Genomic DNA, 19,387 nt, shown 5'->3' with positions numbered 1-19,387 from the left:
TCCCTGCCCCAAACCTTGCGCAGACCCGAATACAGGCGATTAAAAGGCGATTAAACTGATCTCCTGGGTAAACCCTCACTTGGAATGATTATTTATCATGTAAACTACCTGGAAAGACTTTAATTCTGAATGATTTCATTCAGATTTATTTCATTCTGAATGAGAAGCCATCATGTAACCGCACCCAATGTTGACACAGTGACGCTTAGAGGGTGTCATGTTCAGGTACAGGTTCACCGTCTTAGTTTAGCATTTTATAATGCTAATACAAAAAACGTGTGGCCAAGGCGGATGTGAATCTCATCAATTTTGCATGTATTTTACCAAAAGCAAAAATATTGAACTAACTGAAATTTTGACCCAGTGACCTTATGATCAGATAATGAAGCACCCTGTGTGACTTGACAGCAAGCTAAAAACTGACAAGCTTAATGCACAAATCCCAGGAGAGCTTTTCAGAATTTGTTGATGGCTTTCTCTTTTTTTAAGACACTTCAAACTGACTTAATTTTCATCACAGTTGCTGATGCAGTGAAAGTAACTTTGCCTTGGCTCAATTAAAGCCGCTACAAGGAACTTTTAACTGGATATGCAAAAGTCTCTCGTTTCTGCTGATGTCTGTGCGTGACCTACAACAGCAAATGAGAGCATCAGTGTGAAGATAAGCTATTTCTATATAGTGTATATCCATACCTTTAGGAAACTGTGTCCGGGTCCGCCCCAGGTCGCTTCCAGGACGAAGTGATTTACGGCACTCAGACGGCACACGTCATCTTACCTAGCTGCTTACATTTATAGTGACTCTTACAAATAGTTGCTATTCCTCCTCCTCGACCCGACGTCCGCAGGGAGTTAAAATAGCAGCAATCATCAGGTAAAAGTTCTGTAAAAGCACTGGACTCACCAACAGTCAGCCACGTCTCAGTCACACAGAGAAAATCCAATCCTCGGGAAGTCAGGAAATCCTTCAGGATAAACGTTTTGTTTGCTAGCGATCTAGCATTTACCAGCCCAATCCTGGCAGGAGCCGGCGGGTCCACGGCGTTAGCTGTCCGGGGAGCCACACACAGAGGCCGCAGGTTGCGCAGATTTACCCCGCGCCAGCGGGGAGGAGGAGAGCAGGGGCCGCGGGGCTGGAACACCTCATCCGGGCCGACGACAGGTACCAGCCAGGCATCGACGGGGTCCAGCGAGTGCCGAGAAATAAAGAGGTGAGGCACCACTCCATACTCAGTCCAAGAAGCCGTGGAAGTGCTCGCCAAACAGGCCTTCAGCCTTACCAGCCGACCGCTGTGTTTACCCCGGCGGCGGTGGCGCTTACGCCGGAGAGGTGGAGCTGGGGCGCGGCAGAGGTGAGCTGGGATCCCCGATAGGAGCGGGGGCAAAGTTTTCCCATCTTGTTGTTTCATTCATCCCCAAAACAAACACATGCGCGAGCCAGGTAAGCGTCTTTATGACAATACGCGCTACAGCTCATGGGAAATGTAGGCTTCATTCCAGCAAAACACTACCGCTTTTGTCCACAGGGTCGCCAAAATCAACTTAAATGAAAGTTCCTTGTAGGGGCTTTAAATAATCCATTTATAACCAATTAAACAATCAAACGTGATAATATCTAAAATAAGATGTCAATACAGGGAAGGGTTTATTAGAGGGTCTTGTCATTGTACCCTAGATATGTTCATTATTAGAGGGTCCTGTTTGATCTGACATTTGGACAACTAGGCTGATGAGTTGTTTTCATTTCTAAAATATTGTGCAGTAACTTGTGTGCTGTAGTGTTTAAGTCAGAGCTTTTGGCTATAGATTCCCTTGGAGATGTAGTACAGCCCACTACTTTCATTTTCTATCCTATGAGCTGGTTCACTATAGGATATATTGTGCATACATGTGAAAATTTCAATTTTGGTGCTGACATGTTGGGAAAAAAAGAGAGAAAGAGCATGTGCATTTAAATGTTTTCCCTAAGAATTATTTGTATTTTGTTATTATTTTTGAGCATTATTTTTTACTTACTGTATGACAATATTGTTGTTTTGTCATCCTGAGTGCATGTTTTTTGGTCTGGGCTATTTTCCTAATTGTTTGAACAACTGGCTTTTGTGTCAGTCCCTTGAAGTCAAAATGGAAGAGACCTCTGCTGCAATTATTGAGCGATCAATCCCTTTGTTAGGTGATTGCACACCTGGGCTACATGTCAAATTTTTGCAGGAACACAAACAGAGAAAAATAACTAGCAATCATTTTGCATTACCTTTATTACATATAATTTAGACATGTCATGGGAGTCAGATAATCAGTTGTCTGACCATTTGAAATAATATGGTTAAAAGATACTGAAATCTTTAGCATTGATTCTGTAGGTTATAGTAGCTTTTGAGTAATTATAGAAAAAAAAAACAGAAAAGTAGGAATTAGCATCAGCATTGTTATCAGCAGCTATAGAGTGCGTTGATCCTTACGATGTCCCAGTAGGACAGTCCCTGCCTCTGGCCGATCTGGACGTTGGGGTCGGGGATGGGGGTGATGGTGTCCATCCCGTACTGGATGGTGAAGGCTGTTCTTCCATAGTGCATGATGGAGGAGTAGTCGTAGGGAGTGTTGAGGTTGTTGGTGGACTGCTTGTAGAAGTTGTAGGCCATCTGCGGGTCGATGTTCTCCCAGTTGATCCTGACGTAGTAGTCGCGGTCGCTCCTGGTCTGTTCGTGCTGGAAGCCCAGAGCATGGTTGATCTCGTGCTGGATGATGCCGTGGTAGAGGCAGCCCTGCCTGTTGAGAGAGAGCACCTGTTTGCCTCCTGCTCTGCCCAGAGCGGAGAAACATCCGGCTTTGTTCTCAATGCTGATGTAGTCGTACTCGCTCTGACGGGGGACGAAGCGGAGGCAGGTGCTGCTGTGGAAGGCATTCATGGCGTAGTCGATCTTCTGTCTCTCCCAGCTGCTGAACTCACTGCTCACGGTGAAGGGGATCATCACCATGCCGTTGGAGGCTTTCTTCCACAGGCAGCTATTGTACCAGCACGTCATGGCGTTTCTGGTTGTGGGAAGCAGCAGGTCTCCTTCCAGCAGCATCTCATTGGTGCCATTGTTGGTGGTCAGAATCCTGGTGGTGATGTCCACGGTGTCCTGTCCTTCCTCCTGGAGAGGAAGTGCCTGAGCGAGGCCGAGCAGCAGCAGCAGCAGCAGGCTGGCAGAGAGAGTCATCTTTATGGTCGGTCTGGAGGCTGTGGAGCTTCTGTGGAGAGCTGCTGTGGAGAGACTCCTTGAAGGTTGATGTCTGACTCAGTTCAGTCCAGGGTCTTTATACTCTCCTCTACAGGTGTGTCTGCAGGAGGATTATGGGTTGGGGTCTACACTGCTAAGCCTGAACAAACCTCTGAAGGGAGGACTCCACGGACAAACCTACTTTTTAAGCATGGTTTGTTTTCTCTGGTCATTAGGTGGATAAACACAGCTTTACTAGGTGGTTTTGGTTGGATTTGTTAAGATACACACTTTTGGTCTTTAATAACCAATAAGACCGTACATTAGGGTCTCTTTGTTGAATCAACCTTTATTTAGGCAGAGTAATGTGCAGTGTATGTTACTTTAAAACTTCCTTTTGAGATATGTTTCACACAGTGGAATTGCTTGCATAATTAAAATTTAAGGATCTAAACAAATATACATGTATTGTTTTGATAGCAACAGATAGACACCATGGTATCTACAACCAAGAGAACTCACTCTTCTCATAACTTCAGCTGCACATGTTAAACATGTTTACAGTCATTGTTCAGCGTGCTAACATTTGTTTATTAGTGATAAACACAAAGTACAGCTGAGGCTGATGGGAATGTTATTCATTTTGGAGGCATTTGGTCATGAACAAAAGTATTGGATCAAAATGTTGGCATGATGCTGGTGCTAAAGAAAAAGTCAAAGGATGAACGATGTCAGTAGGATGCATTATTTGGGAGCCATGAATGAATGTAAAATATTTCATGGCAGTTCACCCAGTAGTTGTTAAAAAAACCCTGCAATATTTTTGCTGCTACCTACTTGTCATTTTTTCTGTTCATTCACAGTAAAATAATTTTAAAAATTCTTGCATGACTAACACTTTAACAAATTATCCCTTTTTATGAAATCTCATGAGACCAGAGAGCTTTGTTAACACTACAGATTTACTGCAGCTCTGGCAACATTTTTGTCACCAGTTTCCAGCTGAGATAAACATTTCTGTTTGTGCTAAGAGATCAATTCTACAGCAACTTTAAGGTTTAAGGTGACAGGTCAGCCTGCTTCCTCCTGAACAGACCTGAGCATTCTCAGTGAAATGAGGGCATTACTGCCTCAGAGCACTATCTGCTTCTCAACTCTGAATGGAAAACAAAATCTACAGTATATAGATATATAAAGTATACCTGTACATACCCAAAAGCAAGCTCTTGTGACATAGGTCACAATGGTGCCATCTCTTTTTCTTTTTATCACTGAACACTTTCATTACCAGTGTCAGTGAGTAGAGCTGTAAAAGAAACTGAATTTGTTGCACTGTAAGTTTAAAAGAAATCTTCCCTTGATGGTTTCAGCTTTTGCTGTACAGCCTTCCTCATAAGCACCACAAGTTGTGCACAGAGAAATGCAGGAAATGACAAGACTTTTTAAGGACAGCATCCCAGGTGTGAAGTTGTTGGTAGAACCATTTATTCTCGTTTTCTATCCGCTGAGCCTGGTTCCAGTTTTATTTTGCCTCCTTCATCCACTTTTTACTCTCAGATGTGACACATCTGGCCCTCTCCCAGTCCAGTGTGCTACACTTTTTCAATGATCTGAGATTGGTTATTGCCGACCTTTTTTTTTTTGGACAACGTGGGAGAGCGAAAACAAATCATAAACATATAACAACATTTTAAAGTTGATTTGGCAGACTTGTTAGCAAACAGTTGAGTATTTCTACATCCAGCAGATAGGGCAATGATTTGGTGAATGTGAGTCAAATTATCACTCTCTGTTAGCTGTTTTTGGTCTCTACCAGATCCTAATGGAAATATCTTGATCTTAAAGAGATAGTTCAGGTCTTCTGAAGTGGGGTTGTATGAGGTATTTATCCATCATCAGTGTATTACTTAGAGTAGATGGAGGTTGGCACATCCCCAGTTTCAAGAAGAAGTCAGGAGTCTGGTGGCTTTGACAAGAGCATAGCTGGGGAACTAAAGCCAATAATGCTTATCCCTTTCAAAACGTTGTCATAATAGTGTCCACTTAAACTTTCCTGATTTTTTTTTAGGTGTTACTTTTTGAAATGGCTGAAATGTGTTTTGCTGTTGACCCTGTCCAAAGCAGTACATTGCTTAGCTTCTGTGGTGGCGGCAGTAGCTCAGTCCATAGGGACTTGGGTTGAGGACCAGAGGGTTGCCTGTTCAAGTTCCCGTCCGGACCAAAATATGGAGTGTGGACTGGTAGCCTCCTGGGCACTGCTGAGGTGCCCCTGAGCAAGGCACCGAACCCCCCAACCGCTCGGAGCGCCTGTCATGGGCAGCCCACTCTGACATCTCTCCACTTAGTGCATGTATAGGTCCAGTTTGTGCATGTGTGTGTTCGGACCTGTGTGTAATTGACAACAGAGTGAAAAATTTAATTTGAATTGGATTAATAAAGTATATAAAAATTAAAAAAAAAAAAAAAATTCTCCAAACTGGGGTTGTGACGACTGACATCTAGCATATGTAAAGGAGAGCGGGTCACAACCTAACACATTTTAGTTTTGACTAAATGGTATTAAAACTGTTTGAGATTGTTTTACTGTAACAACATGCACATCTCTGCTACAAATGTTGAACAGTTGCTTTTTTTCTAGAAATTACCTTTCTTCTACAATTGCACTGAGAAGTGATAGAAGTGAAATGTTGCAATGTATCCCATGGGTGGGGTTAATTGTGAGAGGGAGAGGGTAAATTGTAACACTTGCTGGAAAAGTCTGTTTAATTCAATACAATTCTTTCCATATACTATAGGATGATACTGTTTATGGATCTATCTATGATAGCTATCCAAACACCTGTAAATCCATAATCTAACCACCAATGCTTCACGAATGGAAAGCTCAACACATAGATGAATACATGGTATGTGTGGATACTATGTATTGCATTAATGGATAGGTATGTAAATACCTATCGTCTGATCTACATTAGGGGGAGGACAGGTATCCATAACAATGGAGAGATGCAGATGGCAGATACCATATGGCTTTCGCCACTCCTCTTATAGACCTGCCGCTATCCACATCCCTGGCACCAAGCAAGACACAGTACCTCCCTACTCAACCTCCTATCTTTTCGTTTATTTTCAATATCTCATTCTAAAAACGAGGAGCAAAAATGAGCTGTTTTTGTTACATTATGTATTGTATGCTATCGGCGGCTTACTTGTAACACCACATTATTAAAATTTTATCAAGCTTAGCTAACACTTGCTTGGAGTTGGTTACATAGTTGGTGCTATGGTTTAGGCAACAAGACAGTTAGTAAGATGATATATGGTTGGATTCTTACATAGACGCTCAGTAATCAAAAAACAAGTAAGACAAATAAATGTACTTATGTCAGCCGAAACGCTCTTTGTTGCTGAACTCTGCTAAAACACGCCCAAAGTCTGTAGAATTTCACAGGTCACTGTTTGGTAATATGATGGTCAACTGGCCGGAAGCAGAAAAGGATTGACCCTGTGTAACCACTTAAAAGGTCTGTGTTAAATTTTGCCCTGTGTATGGAGGTTCCATGTGCTACCCGAATACACTTACTTTAGGTAGATACTTCATACAAACCTACTCCTAATTTTCCAACTATCCCTTTAAGCTGCTACAGTAAATGCTTCAAAGAATGTGATCACCAGCTGGTCTAACTGTATCTGCCTGTTGTTTGGTGTTCAGCAAGTGGTGAAATGTGGGTTTTTAGAGCTTTTTCCAAAAAATAACTTCCTGCTGCTACCAAAAACAACACTGTGAGAGTGAAACAACACAGTAAAGTTGCCGCTGCACAGCTAAACATTGAGCTGAAAGTCAGCTCTGTAAAGCTGAGTGGAGCTGCAGATTCAGATGATAATTCTCTGTAGATTCATTACCTTGAATGACCCTTTTCACATTGTTGTAACATAGTTATTTGATAGCTTTATATTCTAAAAATATTGGCTTGTTCTTCTTTGCCCAAGTGTACTGTCTGTGTGACGCCCACTATATGTGGTCACAGGGTATTTTGTTAATTGTTTGTATGGGATTATTGACATGATTTATATCTACCTGTACCCTAAAATAGTCAGTGAAAGATGTTTTTTTTAAGACAAGGATTGACACGTTATGTGCACCTCAGACCAGTGGGTGGCACTTTGGGGCTGTGGCCTGGCCAGGGACGGTGGCCGATTGTGAGTAGCTCCGTTTTCCTCTCATAACGCCAGGGCTGCGTCCGAAAGGCCAAGTAGTATGGATTGTAGTAGACCAAATTAGTATGTAGTATGTCCGAAACCGTAGTAGGGAGGAGTAGTATGCTACCACCCCTACTAAACACGCCTACATTGTAGTATGATCGCAGAGCATACTGCAGGGCTACTACTTACCCAAAATGCACCGCAGGCTTCTTCTTCGTCTTCTTCTTCATCGTAGACGTTGCACGGCATATTACCGCCCTCATCAGTGTCCTATTTAAATGCAACATGCTCGCTGCCTGGCAAGATTCAAAACATCATGTATACATATATACATATATATATATATATGTATATATATATATATATACATATATATACATATATGTATATACAGTGGTGGAAAAAAGTTTTCGGACACCCTAAAAATTTTACACAATCTCATATATTACCATGAAATATTTGTGGAAAAATCTTTTTTGTGTTTCAAAAGGTGTGGCTGCATTAGACAGATACAAACAAATACAAATTATATTTTTTTTCTTTATTGTTTACAAGAAAAACTAACAAAACTAAATTCTTCACAGTTTCCATATGTCAGTTCTCAACATTGTCGGTATCAAAGTCAACAAATAACAGAGAATGTGTTCAAAACTGAACAAAAAATAAATAAACCATCACATCATCAAACTAATATTTAGTAGTCCTGCCACTGACACGTAGTAGAGCTCTAATCCTGGCTGGCATGTTCCCCACGAGCCTTTCACACTGTTGAGGGGTAATCTTGTCCCATTCTTCTTGAATTACTGCTTTTAATTCTTCTAAATTCTTTGGTTTATGCTTTGAAACAGACCTTTTGATAATCCACCACAGATTTTCAATGGGGCTCATGTTCGGGGATTGAGCTGGCCACTCTAAGACCTGGATACTGTTCTCCTGCAGCAAAGTTCTACTGGCCTTGGATGTGTGGCAAGGGGCATTATCTTGTTGTCCTGGCTGTCCAGTTCTTGTGTGCCTGGGCCCAACGACGCCAGGCAAACCTCTGTCTCTCATTGATCAGGGGCTTCTTGATAGCCTTGTAGGACCTTAAGCCATGATATAAAAGTCGGCCACGTACAGTGCGGGTGGAACACTGGACCCCAGTTTGGTTTGACCACTGCTCCTGAAGCTCCTGTGATGTCATTCGGCGGTTTTGCCTACACATGCGGATCAGGATGCAGTCATTTCTTGCTGAAGAAACCCTTGGACACCCAGATCTTGGTTTGTCTTCCAAGCTGTTGGTTCGTCTGTATTTCTGCAGAGTGTATCCAACTGCTGAAGGACTGCATCTGCACTTCCTGGCTATCTGGCGGCAGCTGTACCCTTCCTGGCTGAGAATCTTTATCTTCAGGCGTGTTTCTTGCGTTAGGTTCCTTGTTTTAGCCATTTTTGTGTCTGAAGAACTTTCAAATGTGCTGGCTTTATGTAGAAACGAAGCTTGGCAACAAAAATTCTGTCTTTTAATAAAAAGAACGACCTTCATCACTGGTACCAAAATGACCCAATACTCAAAATTTCTTATGTATTTTTATGGAACCAATCAATTTTAAGTTTTTAATGGCTTTTTTAGGATTTATTTAGTATTTTGGCTGTGACTGTACTAAAAGAAATTGCACTTGAAGACCTAAGAGTGACTCTTAATGCAATATTTCACAAATGCATGGGGTGTCCGAAAACTTTTTTCCACCACTGTATATATATATATATGTATAATCTGTTTGACCATTTCATGTATAATGTCCCATTGTTGTGGCTGCACAGGTCTGTATGCCTCCTTCATTATGTGCAACAAGCTAAAGATTTAAGTTGCACAAATAGGCCTATACAATTATCAACACACACAGTTTTCATTGGTCAAAAATGTATTTCTGCTAATATGATTATGAACAAAGCGGTCTGTTTTATACCGGTATTAAGTTTGATATTAGACATTCACATTCGTTTGACATTCAAAAGAAAAGTAAATAGGCTATCTATTATATGCTAAAACCATTTGAGTGAATGATGTCAAACCAACTGTTTAACATAGAGGCTAATATTCCTCACATGCCACAACACTTCTTTTTGAAATATATCTTATGTAGCCTATAAGTTTTGAGGACTTTTTTAAACTCATATAAAGCTATTATTGACCATGGGACCTCTGGATGCCAAACCAATTGTGCAATATTAGAGGAATATTAGACTATGTTAAACTTAAAGGCCTCAATTTTCACTAAATTGATTCATCAACTTTCAATACTTTTTAAATCTCTGCAGACACCCTGGATGTAATATCTTGCAAACCTTTCACAACTCACCAGCACATGTGCAGTAGATACAGATATCACTTAGCACAGGATCATTTCTAGTAGCATATGCTATAAAGACTGTAGCACTGTACAGCCCTGCTGTAATATTTAGCGACATTTATGAGGCCAAAAATCAGACATCAGAAAAAACACTATTGTCACATCACAAGTGTACAGCTGTAAAACCTCATGTTACATGTTACATGAGTGAGAGGGGACAGGGGACAGACCCAAAGAACAGTCAGGTTGGTAAAGAGTGGCCAGCTTCATTTTTGGGTAATTTCAATTGTCACAGGTGCGTTCAAATTGTGGTGCAGTACCTGAGCCAAACCAGCAGATGGGGTGCTTTCGTAGGCAGAGGTACGGCACATATCTGCCAGCAGATAGAGTGTTTTCCCACCAATCTTTTAGTATGTCCGAATGGACCCAACTTGTTTAGTAGGTAGGAGTAGTATCTAGTGGTAATACGTAGTAGTAGTAGTAGTAGTATGCGGTATGCCAGTGGGCCTTTCGGACGCAGCCCAGATGACCTGGAAGAGAGCAGCCACACCTCCAGTGTCTTATTTTGTTTTCCTGATTTTCAGGTTAGTAAGGTGCCCAACTTACTTTAGGTTATGTGTCATCAAGCACGTGCACGTTTTAGTAATGGTAAAAGCCGTTATTTGAAAGGAGAAGGTTTGTTTACATTATATGAGCCGTGTGTAACGACGGCGATGCTAAGTTGTTAGCAGCTAGGCTACTAGTAGCTCTGTAAACCCCAGTATTGTTATATCCATTTTGGCTTACCTGGCTCCATCATTGCATTAGGTCATGTTATAATCTATTGTTTGAATGTATAACCAAGCAGAATTATTTTGGTTCAGTGTATTTATGAAATTGTGTAAGGTTAATGGTGTTAAGTTTACTTCCTCTCCAGTGTCTGTAAATAATAACCAGCAGGGTTAGATGAGATGAGTATTCTCAGAAATTAAGTTACAGCTTAAAGTGTGATATGTCCAGATGAAACTACTGACGGAAAGTATGGAAAAGTTGTTGTTTATTTCATATATGTGTTTACATGTTGACAACATAAATGATATGTATTTCTGTGAAAACGGGACATTGAATATGATTATACAAGTTATAGCAACATATTACAGATGCACTGTGTGAGAAATATGGTGATGACCTGAAAGAGAGCAGCCACATCTCCAGTGTCTTATTTTGTTTTCCTGATTTTCAGGGTCAAGGCTTTTGTAACTGCTACATTGGTGCTGTCCAGCAGTACCTGTAACATCTGCACAATGTAAATCACTTAATGCACTATCATAATTAAGTACCTATTTTAAATTTATGCACTGGGATCTATGCTTGTTTGTGCCTTCAAATACACCCACACCCAAATTGAAAGCAAACATGTGCAATCCAAATATAAAGACAGACACCCTTGCACACATGTGTCGACTGGGTTACAAAGGTGTTGAAAGGAGAGGACTACTGAAAATCAAAGTAGACCAGCCTTGCATTCCAAGCATGGATCTGTGGGGATAATAGACCCACTGAATGCAGAGCAGCTAGCAATAAGGTGCTGCACTGCATGAATAGAAATGGAGTGTGCTTCATGGCCCAATCATAAAGAGGCCTCCGTGTGCACGGCTGTCATTTCAGCGGGAATTGAAAAACTGATAATGTGAGATAATGCTGAAACACAGAAGTACTTTCTGCCAGTTCTAGATGCTGTTAAGCAGTGAAATAACACAAACACAACACAATGTAGAACCACGCTGATGTGCGAATTTGCCTTGACCTCGACTCCAGTGTGTCGGGTGGTGCTCACTTTATGAGAGGACCAGACAGATAAAGGATGTTGTTTTCCGTGCCGTCACATTTCCTTGTCTCCCCATTGGCATGAATAATAAAGGCCATTCACCTTGTTTATCTTTCAATTCAATATTTACTCCTTGTCAGATGCATTTGGGGGCTTTTCATCATCACTGTTCTCCAAGCGCAACATTTTCCTCTATGGTATTTGTCCTCACTGTTAATGTTTGATGAACACTACAATAAAGGGTTGCAGGGGATGTGGGGTGGAGGGGTGGGGGCGTTCTACCTGTGCCACAGTTGTTGTTGTTGTTGTTGGGGTTTTTTCTTCACTCTCTATTGATGTTTATAGCATCTTCCTCAACGTCACGCTTCCTCCCCAGGGATTCCTTCTCTTTCCGGGACTCCCTTTTCTCCCCCTCAAGGTAAATTTGGGCTAGACTGAATTAGGCAAGGGAAAGTAGGTCATTGGCTTTGATCAGTCTATTGCATTGTTAGTGTGAAGGTTAAACCTGCACTGGTACATCCCCACCAGCAGCCTCAGACAGCAGCCTTGGCCGGCCAGACGGTTTCTCTCTTCCTGTTTATTTCCTCTTCGTTACTGTGCTGTGTAAAATGTTTTCTCCACTGTGTATTTTACACACATGCACACAGACACTGGCAGACAGATAAGCACATGTTGTTACTGTGTCTTCCTGAGGCAATTTTCATTTTTATTTATATTTCAAGCATTTTTTATTGCTCTGCTTTCCACCTTTTTTTTTTAATTCTCTCATTTAATCTTGATTATGCTGTCCACTTTAATTTAGTCCAAGATATGTTCATTTTGCATGAACATATATATCTTTGAATGTTTTAGCCATGTAAATGTTGCCTAAATACAGCACACCAAACTTTATTTCCGCATTCATTCACAGTATACTTTTATTGGTCACAATATGTCCTGGGTATTCTTAGACATGTATACCAGCAATCTTTATTGTTTTACAACATCACTGTGGACTTAAAGATCCCGTGTGTAGGAATTAGGGGGGATATATTGACAGAGATGGAATATAATATAATATAACATGTATATTTTCTTTATGTATATTTTCTTTTCTTTTCTTTTCTTAGAGATAGGGTGAGGAGCTCGGAGTAGAGCCGCTGCTCCTTTGTGTCGAAAGGGGTCAGTTGATGTGGTTCAGGCATCTGATCAGGATGCCTCCTGGGCGCCTCCTGCTGGAGATGTCCCAGACACGTCCCACTGGTAGGAGGCATCCTGAGAACAGACCCAGAACACGCTGGAGGGATTACATATCTCATCTGGCCTGGGAACACCTTGGGGTCCCCGAAGAGGAGCTGGAAGGTGTTGCTGGGGAGAGGGATGTCTCATGGATGGATGGATGGATGGATGGATGGATATTTTCTTTAGTTAATAATTACCTGAAAATAAGAATGGTTGTGATTTTCTTACCTTAGAATGAGCTGTGTATATCTACATAGGAAGCAGGTCCTTGTTTATGAAAATCGCCATATTTCTCCAGTAGCCCAGAACAGACAAACGAAACACTGTCTCTATATAAGGCCATTCAAATTTTTGCCTTTCCTCATAGCCCATCTGCAATAAGCACCGTCGGAAAAACACTGATTTGTAATGTAAAACTGCTTAATTCAGTGTTTTTACTGGTTTTAATCACAGGGTGTGTTTGTTTTGATGAGGAAGACACCTCTGCTTATAATTCAGCTCAGAGTGCAAAGAGTGCAAAGCAAAGAGTGAGCACACATTAGCAGGTGCTGGGCAAGCCACCCATCCCGGACATGCCAAACAACATCGGAGATACACTGATTTGTAATATGAAACTGCTTTATTCAGTGTTTTTACTGGTTTTAAGTACTGAGTCCATTTGTTTTGCAGAGGAAGAGACCTCTGCAGATAATTTGGCCTCCAGTAAAAACCTCCTGAACACTGAACACTGAAGGAATTCTGACCAAGACAAGTTCAGCTGGTTTCAATCTGCAGTCCTCATTGACAGATGCCACTAAATCCTCCTAAATCTTTCACACTGAACCCTTAATTGACAGAAGAAAAACGCTCTTTATAGGGTAAGTTTGGTATTTTTCAACCTGGACCCTACTTTCCCATGTTTCTGTGTCCAAGTGAGTAATCCGAACAACACTTTTTGAAATCACTTCAGTATTGAGCAAAAGAACTGCAGCGGTGAAACAGGCTGACATGCAGCCATTCAGGGCATGCAAAAATGCTGAACTTACCCTTTGATGTAAAGTGGATCCTACGAAAGACCGATGTAGCCAATTATTTTGTCACATAAGTTGAATGGTGATTGGATGTGTGTTAAGTAAATGGTGTCCCAGGTGATTTTTGCTTAAATGCCTGTATTTGGAAGGTCAGTTCCCTGGAAAAAAGAAACTACATCATGAAGACAATAGGGAACATTCCAAACAAATCTGTGCCATTGTTGTTGGAAAAGTACCAATCAGGTGGAGGACATGAAAATGTTCGAGGCAATGAATGGAGAGCGGTAAGGTCAGCCATAAAATAATCACGGGGAAAAATGGCACCACTGTAAATCTGCCTAGAGCAGGCCATTAGACAGAGAAGGGAAGTGGTGAAGAAGACCTCCAATAGGCCTGTGACATCTCTGAAGGAGCTACAGAATTACACACATACAAAAACTATTGTTACAGTTATTCAGAAGTCGTAGTTATGTGGCTGTTGAAACAAGACAAGCTATTATAGTTTTTGAGAATGGTTGTCATTGACTGAAACTGATGGCCACTTTGGTGCAAGAGGAACACCAAAATCATTAAAATGCATCCTGATGAGGACCTTGAATGTCTGTACTGCCTCTCAAGAAAATCCTCACAACAGGTGCTACACTGTTTCTTTCAATGGCTGTGTCTAAAACCGCTCCCTTACTACAACAAAGCACACACTCCACAGTTACTCCTACATTGAGATATTAGACACCTATGAGTCATCATCATTTTGCACATTTTACTGAGTTTCTGGCCATTGTGGGTATGTTTAAAGGCAACATTAGTTCAAACATTTTACTCTTTGAACATCAAATAAAATGGCACAAGGCAAATATAGTGCACTATGCAGAGAATAGAGAATGATTGTGTTATTTAAGGGCAAAATGTTGGACAATATCATTATTTTCTCTGGTTAGTATGTGACATCTTAGCAGTAGAATCAAACCACAGCCTAATGGTTATTGTTATTTCTGACCATCGACCCTTTACACACATAAGACCACGTCTCCTCCTTTTATCGTCAACACAGTCATGAAGGAGAGGGCGGGTGTGGGGGCTTGGAGCAGACGCTCCACAGACATGTTGCACACAATTAGCCAGCTGCAGAGGGACCGTATGGCTGTCATGTCTCCTGTTGTTCCGAGGTGAAGACGAGGCTGTTTCTGAAGGCAGAGTGCCTGGTAAACAGAGGTACCCTCTCACACACACACTCTTTATCCACACACGCACACACATACACACACTCACACCCCTTGAGGAGCCCTGCTCTGTTTAGCACGTTCAAAGCCAAGACTGCAGCCCTTAAAGCTAAACAGTCATTGGCCAGCCCCTTTACTGTCCTGGTGTCGAGCCCGTGTCACATTTACAGTGTGGTGGCACTGGGCTGGAATGGCCTACCAGCTAATTGGGTGAAATAGCAGCTTTATTTCATTTAGCCCATGGCAGCACAATCTCGCCATGCTTTCCTTCTTATAGAAATAACTGTGGCTCTATAATAAATATTAGGTGGCTACTTGTATGTGTTGTATATTACAGCCAAATTAAACCATACAATGCCTCCAGAACACATTTTACTACCTTGACTGTGTTGGAAATTACTCTCTATTTGATATCTAGTGCACTATATTTACTTTGCACTATTTTATTTGAGTGTCTGGAGAGTATACAGAAAATGTAGAGACGATACTATGCCATTTAAAACTCACTCTATAGAATCAAACACATAGTTTCCATGACATCTACCCTTCTTTTTACCATAAATCACACAAATGTTAATCAGTAATTCAGTTCAGAGTAAGCTAATGAGTGTTTTTCATGCTGGGCTGGAAGAGTGAATGAGAGAAGAGAGCATCTTTCATTGCTTTAATCTTAAAGGTTAAAATGTAATGACTCTGAACGTACTATTCATCTGAAAAGGCACTTAACATCAGTGTGACTGTTTTACAACCAGAAACATCTCAAGAGTTTCACTGATGATAACACATGTCCAAAAAGCTAACATGGCTACATTCTGCATTTTAACATGTATTTTTAGTATGTAACATTTAGCATGTTGCACTGTCTCGAATGTCTGTATCAAATTTCATGGCAACCCCTCCATTTCTTTTAAAATAATTCATAATGGATACAAGTGATGGCCCAACAGATGGTCGGTTCAGCTGATATTGGGTGATTTCAGTTTAGAAGAACTTTTCAATAGTTCTAATAACCTTGTTCTGAGAACCTCCCTTTTTGTTGTGTCCACACCAGAATAACTGGGAACGATTGTGGTTCTTAGAATGGACATGTTTAATTCCTATTTTGTCAATTACACCCCAAAGCTATGGAACACACAACCTATAGCTATCAGGCAATAGAGTGTCGATACCCGACCCGGTTCGGATAGCAAATCAGAAATTTTGCTCGTGTTCAGTTTGGGTTTGGCCTACTTGACATGGTGCTGTGTTGTGCTATAGCCTATTTAAGTGCTGGAATTTGTTATTTACTTGACAACACCTGAACGCAACACAGGCCAATAGTTGCATTTCAACTTTTGGCCAATGACAGTGCGTGGAAGTACAGTGAGGGCCTGCCCGCTGTTACTGTAGTGGGAGAGTGAGCCTTGAGTCTTGTGAATTGCGTTAGCATCATGCTGAACGAGGTGGATTATTTTAAATGCTGTCCATCGAGCGGGACCTCATCCAAAAATCATCGGACTTAAATGACTTGGTGATTAACCTGTTTAGATCCCAGAAAGGCCATCGATGTGAACTTCTCTTCAAATAAGGTAGGCCCAAGTAGGGCTGGGCAGTATTCACGGTGACGGTAGGGGGGGCCGGGAGCCGGCAGCCCTCCCTCTTTCCTCTAAGGTTTATACATACTATATAACGTTTTATACACAATAATAGATGGATTAGAAACCGTTTTACTTATGACGATAAATAGTTTCCATCCTAGACTTGGTTTTAAGGTGTAAAAAAAAGAGAGAAGACGATACCGTGATATCATACCGTCACCGCATCCCCCCAAAATAATATGGTGATATTGATTTTAGGCCATCCCGCCCAGCCCTAGGCCCAAGCCCTAACCTCTTATTAAAGGAGCATTACTCCTTTCCTTTCTTTACCTTTCCTGTCTGTACAGCGGAAGATAGTCAGTGTGTGTGTGTGTGTGTGTGTGTGTGTGTGTGCGCGCGCGTGCGTGCGAGAGAGAGCTTTTGGCATCAGAACATTTTTGTAGTTAGCCTATTTCTCTAGTTTTGTTGTAATGCATTGTTGCTGTCACCTGGTACTGTATCTCGGTGTAATGTTACTGTTACTGCAGCTGAACTATTGATCATTAACAGTTAGTTCCGACCGAGTAATTTGATTGGACGAGAGGCATTCCATGAGTGCTGATATAGAGTATAACATCAGTGGGACTTGTAACAGTAAAATCACTCCGCTCACAGGTGTTATAAATATAAATACAACTGTTAATTAACCAGCTGTCACACTCGCTACATTGACACAAACTGACACCATAGCGTTACACCAACAAGATGGATATTTTCCCCAAAATTACATTTGAATTAAATTATGAGTGGTCGTCAGGAGAGGACGAGGAAAGGGAAAGCCAGGACTCTTCAGTGCAGACCTCCAGGTGTGTTTGAATCCGGCCGTGCCAATCCAGGTTTGCCAACGTTTCATCAGCCAAACTGGATGAAGTTATACAGTTGCAGATCAATGTAAATACAAAGTAGCTTGTGACTTCCTGGCGTGTGTGCTGCGTTGCCTGGCAACAGACTGGGGGAACTGTTTTTTTTGGGGGGGGGAGCTACATAACATACTTAATTAATTAATTTCATCACCTTTTGTTAACAGCATTGCTGTTTAAGCTGTTGTTGAACTGTTGTATAACAGCAATATCACACTCGAGGTTGTGACGTTGTACTGTATATCGTACCTATGACCGAATCACAGCCGTGACGATATACAGTACAACATCTCTCCCTCTCGTGTGATATTGCTTAATAGGCCTAATGCATCAGCCCTCCCACCCATTTTCACCACGAGCCGCTACTTATTATTATTATTATTATTATTACATTATTTCAGAGTAGATACTTTCCCATCACAAGAGGAACCATGAGCCAATGCAGCCCATGCAGCACCAGCAACTGCCATTTTTTAAAAATCAGTTAGCCTTGTAAACAACAAACACAAAACACTAACAACAGCCCATAGTAAAAAAAGGAAGAAAACATGGAGAAATGGGCTGACAGAGTTCCAGACTTTACTGTGCATATATGATGGTGAAAGTAAGAATTTGACTCATCAAAGCTAAAGTGACCGCTGGCTGTCCTACATTATACCACTTCAGCATTCTCATTGGTAGTGTGAATGCAAAAAGAAATATAGCCCCTTTAGGTATGTAGTTCTCGAGGGAGCTTCCCAGTAGGCAATTCCTCTCAGGGAGTCCCCAGAACTGTTTGGTCAGGAAACACTTATTGTCATCACTAATGAGCTCCTGGAGAAACTAAAAATTAAATTATTTGTAGAATTGGTTTTCTCAATAAGCAACCCTCACTACATAAGGTCAAAAAGATCAAGGCTTATGCCTGGAACACACTACACGGTATCAGCCCGATTCTAGCCCAACGCAGCGTTGTACAGTGTTGGCATGGATCGTGAACAACAAAGAATGTCTGACGATAATCCATCGTTTCATCTCGTGTACTGTGTCATAGGTAACGACAATTAACGCCACGTCTGGGATGCCTATTGACGTCCCAACAAAAAGTCTAGCATGTTTGATTTTCTTTTTGTCGTTCACGACTGCTCCCATCACACCTGTCACTTTGACCAATAGGAACACAGATCTGCTGCCATAGAACTGTATGACAACAACACCCCAGGGTTTTAGATAGTTCCTCTAAGGACATTACCACACAGAGTAAAAAGGTAAAAATAATGGTGTGAAACAGCAGAGGCACTTTATCAACCTGGTGAGTACTGTCATTAGCATCAAGCTAGCAAATAATGTTACTTCTTCATAATGGAGAGGGACATAAAGTAAGAAAACTAAAAGATAGTGGCGGGGCTTTTACTCACCACAACTGCAGAGGCTCCCAGCTTCATTTGAAACAGACTACATTATAAACAGGCTGTTATTTATCATTCCCTCTGTATTTTTATATTTTTAACTTTTAATCTGCTCCTGTTGCCTTGATAAAGTTAATGCATCGCGCCATAATTTCAAACTCAACACATCCTGTATCTGTTTCAAATTAAAAGCCCCTTATAACTTCACTTGAGAGAATCCCTTCATTTTCTAAATAGGCTTTTATTGTGAAACATTTGCAGGAACTTGTTGTAGAGAATGCAGTATGTTTGCTTCCAGTACTTCAAATGTAGTTCCTGCCATCTGATGGTGCTTTTTTAGGTGACTACAACAACATTTTGGCTGGCACATGAACCAACACAGTGACTGAAATAATAGTAAAAGTAATAAAAATAGGACAAGAATAACCCGATGACATCACGCACGTCGTGAAGGACGACCAGGGATGATTGGTATGTACCATCGTGTACATGGGTGCCTAACTTTGTGTAAAAGTGGGGGGGTGGGGGGGGG

At 41.3% G+C, this 19,387-nt stretch overlaps 1 protein-coding gene across 1 annotated transcript; it reads right to left on the bottom strand.

The window, feature by feature from the left end:
• Window positions 1–1,352: 1,352 nt before the first annotated feature.
• On the bottom strand, window positions 1,353–3,203 carry LOC117257403 (high choriolytic enzyme 1-like). Its single transcript, XM_033627579.2, has one exon. The coding sequence runs from the start codon at window positions 3,201–3,203 to the stop codon at window positions 2,433–2,435; it is 771 nt and encodes a 256-aa protein (XP_033483470.2). The 3' UTR covers window positions 1,353–2,432.
• Between the last annotated feature and the right edge of the window lie 16,184 nt (window positions 3,204–19,387).

Source organism: Epinephelus lanceolatus, chromosome 2 (assembly GCF_041903045.1).
Source record: "Epinephelus lanceolatus isolate andai-2023 chromosome 2, ASM4190304v1, whole genome shotgun sequence".
NCBI classification, from domain to species: domain Eukaryota; kingdom Metazoa; phylum Chordata; class Actinopteri; order Perciformes; family Serranidae; genus Epinephelus; species Epinephelus lanceolatus.
Note: the sequence above shows the minus strand (reverse complement) of the source record. Positions and strands in the feature narration are given on the sequence as shown.